This window comes from Fonticula alba (assembly GCF_000388065.1).
Source record: "Fonticula alba strain ATCC 38817 unplaced genomic scaffold supercont2.18, whole genome shotgun sequence".
In the NCBI taxonomy this organism is placed as follows: domain Eukaryota; order Rotosphaerida; family Fonticulaceae; genus Fonticula; species Fonticula alba.
In genome coordinates, this window is record NW_009242988.1 from 68,665 (window position 1) to 72,526 (window position 3,862).

The following is a 3,862-nucleotide window of genomic DNA, read 5'->3' on the forward strand; positions in this document are numbered from 1 at the left end:
CGGCACACGTGTCGCACGCGGTGGCCGAGGAGCAGGTGGCACATGTGGCCGCGCAGGCGGTGCACACGTCGGCCACCGGGAAGGTGCCCATCGGGCAGCCCCCGACACATGTGCCCGCATGCAGGAAGGCCCCCTCCGAGCAGGCAAGGCAGACGGTGGCCGAGCTGCAGGCGAGGCAGCCCTTGCCGCACGCCTGGCAGGCCAGCGGCCCGGCGAAGAAGCCCGCCGGGCAGTCGGCCACACAGTGGCCCTCGTGCAGGAGGTGCCCGTCCTGGCAGCCGGTGCAGCCGGCCCCGGCGTCGCAGGTGCTGCACCCGGCCGGGCAAGATCGGAAGAGCGTCGTGTGCAGGCGAGGCAGCCCTTGCCGCACGCCTGGCAGGCCAGCGGCCCGGCGAAGAAGCCCGCCGGGCAGTCGGCCACACAGTGGCCCTCGTGCAGGAGGTGCCCGTCCTGGCAGCCGGTGCAGCCGGCCCCGGCGTCGCAGGTGCTGCACCCGGCCGGGCAGGCAGCACACTGGCCGTCCGCCGGCCGCGTGCCCGGGGGACATGCCAACAGGCAGGCCCCCTGGTGAAGGAGGCGGCCCGCCTTGCAGGACTGGCATGCCGATGGAAGGGAGCAGGCAGTACACTCATCCGGGCAGGGGGAACATGCGCGGTCACCAGTCACGTATGTCCCCTCGGGGCACTGCGCAAGGCAGGCGCCCTGGTGCAGGTAATACCCGAAAGTGCAAGTGGAGCACATCCCGTCCCAGAGGCACTTGCTGCAGGTCGCCGGGCAGGCATGGCAGGAAGACGTCCCGGGGTAGGTGCCATCCGGGCAGGAGGACCAGCAGGCGTCCTGGTAGAGCCAGTGGCCGGAGGAGCACTCGGTGCACTGGGAGGCCGAGGTGCACCGGCTGCAGGTGCCCGGACATTCGGCGCATGCGGTGGCCCCGGGGAAGGTCCCCGAGGGGCAGGGATCGACGCAGGCCCCATTGTGCAGGCGGAAGGCGCCGATGCATGCGGTGCAGGCACTGGCCGAGGAGCAGGTCGAACAGCCCCCCGGGCAGGGCATGCATTGGTCGCCCTGCTGGAAGGTGGACACCGGGCAGCTGCCGACGCAGGTCCCCTGCGGGGTCAGCAGGAAGCCCGGCATGCAGGCGGCGCACCGGCTGGCGTCTTGGCAAGTGCGGCAGTCCCCCTGGCACGCGGCGCAGGCGGCCCCATTGGGGAAGGTCCCGGCCGGGCAGGAGCTGGTGCAGGCGCCATTGACCAGCTCCAGGCCGGTGGCGCAGCCGGTGCAGGCCGCCGGCCCGGTGCACCCGGTGCAGGTCGCCGGGCAGGCGACACACTCCCCGGCGTCGGGGTAGGTGGCCGCCGGGCAGGCAGAGAGACACTGGCCCTGGTGCAGGTGATTGCCGGCGGGGCAGCTATCGCAGGCGCTGGCCGAGCTGCAGGAGGCACAGCTGGGCATGCATGCCTGGCAGTTGGCGCCCGAGATGAATGTCCCGGTGGGGCAGCTGGAGGAGCAGGTGGTACCATGCATGTAGAGGGAAGGCAGGCACTGGGTGCAGTGGGTGTCACTTTGGCAGGCCGCGCAGCCCCCCGGGCAGGGCATGCATCGGCCATTGGCCGGGTAGAAGCCGTTGGAGCAGCCCTGCACACAGGCGCCCTCGTGCAGGAAGAGGCCCGACAGGCAGGCGTCGCACCGCGACGCCGAGGTACATACATCACAGCCGCCGGAGCATGACAGACAGTGGGTGCCGCTGGGGAAGAAGCCCGATGGGCAGTCAGGGCGGCAGGCATTCTCGTGGAGCAGGAGCCCCGACTGGCAGGCGGTGCAGGCATACGAGGCGGAGCAGGTGGTGCACCCGGACGAGCAGGCGTCACACGCCCCGTGCGAGGGGAAGAACCCCGGCGGGCAGGCGGCCGTGCAGGCGCCATCGTGCACGACATACTGGCCGCCGCAGGCGGTGCACCGGCTGCCGGAGGTGCAGATGGTGCAATGGTCCGAGCAGGCGGCGCAGGTCCCATTGTCGATGAAGGTCCCGGTCGGGCAGTGCGACACGCAGGCCCCGCCACTGAGGTAGGTGCCATTGGCGCAGGCGTCGCACTGGCTGGCACTGGTGCAGGAGCCGCAATTGTGGGAGCAAGCCTTGCAGACGCGGTTGTCCGCGAAGAAGCCCGCCCGGCAGGTGGTCACACAGGCGCCATTGTCCAGGAGGGTACTCGAGGTGCAGGCGGTGCAGCTGCTGGTCGAGGTGCATGTCAGGCAATCGGGCGAGCAGGGTTGGCATTTTTGCCCGGCCGGGAAGGTGGCGCTCGGGCAGGTGGCCCAGCAGCTGCCCTGGTAGAGGTATGTGCCATTGTCACAGCCGGTGCACATATGCTCCGACAGGCAGGAGGTACAGCCGGCCGGGCAGGCCGCACACCGGGTCCCGGAGACATAGGTCCACGAGGGGCAGGACCCGACGCAGGTGTTCGCATGGAGGTAAAAGCCGGAGCGGCATGTGGAGCATTGGTCGGAGGCGGTGCACATTGTGCAGTCGGTCGGGCAGCTTTTGCACTCGCTGCCCGAGACGAAGGTCCCCTCCGGGCAGCTGGGCACGCACTGGCCGCCATACACGAACCAGCCGGTGGCGCATCCATTGCATGTGGTGGCCGACTGGCAGTACTGGCAGTTCGCGAGGCAGGGCATGCAGGTGCCCTGCGCGAGGAATGTCCCCGGGGGACAGGCCGGCACGCAGTTGCCCGCATAGAGGACTCGGCCGCCGGCACAGGAGGTGCATTGGTCGGAGTTGGGGCCGGTGCACGCGGCACAGCCCTCCTGCGGGCAGCCGGCGCATGTGCCCGCCGAGTGGCCATACTGTCCCGGGGGGCAGGATGCGACACACGTGCCGTTGGTCAGATAGTAGGGGCTCCGGCATTGGGTGCACACCTTCTGCCCGGTGCATGCATTGCAGTTGGCCGGACAGGGCTCGCAGGAGGGGCCGCCGGTGGGGCTGACGTAGCCCGCCGGGCAGGCCCCCGGGTGGCACAGCCCGCCGGCCAGATAGGACCCGGCGCTGCACTCGGTGCACTCCAGCCCCAGGCTCGGGCGCGAGTGGCAAGTGTCGCACGAGCCCAGGATGCTCGGGCAGGGGAGGCAGCGGTTGTCCCTGTCCGAGGGGCTGAAGGTTGTGGCCGGGCAGGCGGCCAAACACCTGCCGGTAGCCGGGATCAGCAGCTCGTGACTGAGGCACTCGGTGCAGCCGGCGCCGGTGTCACATAGGAGACACGCCGCCGGGCAGGGCACGCAGCCGCTGGGCTGGGAAAACTCGCCGGGCTGGCAGGAGCCCGCGGCGCAAGCCAACCCGCCAGAAGGGTGATACCCCGGGATGCAGGTCACACAGAGCCCGGTGCCTGACTCGCATGCCTCGCAGTTCGCGCCGCAGGGGAGACACTGGATGTTATTGGCATCCGGGTAGTAGCCCGGCGGGCAGGAGGGTCGACACTCGTTGTTGTGCAGCAGGAAGCCCGACTGGCAGCGGGTGCACCTGCTGGCGAAGGGGCAGGACGCGCAGTCAGCCGTGCAGATCGGCATCGGACCCGAGGAGGCGATGGCCAGGGGGCCGGGCTGCGGCGCGGCCGGGCGCGGGGCCGAGCCCGCCGACGCATCGGCGGTGATCGGCAAAGCGGCCACCCGTGCGAGGGGCGCGGCCAGCAGAGCCAGCAGCAGCGCCAGCGACACCGCCAGGAGCAGCAAGCGCCGCTGCCGCGAGGGGGCGCCAGGCATGCTTGCGCGGGACCGGGGCGGGGGAAGGGGGAAGGGGGAAGGGCGGAGGAGGAGGAGGCTAGGCGAGGGTAGCCCTCCCGGGCGTCGGGCCCCGGGCTGGTGGGATGCC

The 3,862-nt window shown here is 71.1% G+C and overlaps 1 protein-coding gene across 1 annotated transcript in view; it reads right to left on the reverse strand.

The window, feature by feature from the left end:
• The window catches only part of H696_06087 (hypothetical protein), a gene marked incomplete at both ends in the record, with an annotated part of 8,605 nt that extends 4,852 nt beyond the window's left edge, over window positions 1–3,753 (reverse strand). Inside the window, 2 exons of the mRNA XM_009499849.1 lie at window positions 68–308; window positions 371–3,753. Coding sequence (XP_009498124.1) covers window positions 68–308; window positions 371–3,753 — 3,624 coding nt within the window. The remainder of the gene's footprint in view (window positions 1–67; window positions 309–370) is intronic.
• Window positions 3,754–3,862: the final 109 nt, after the last annotated feature.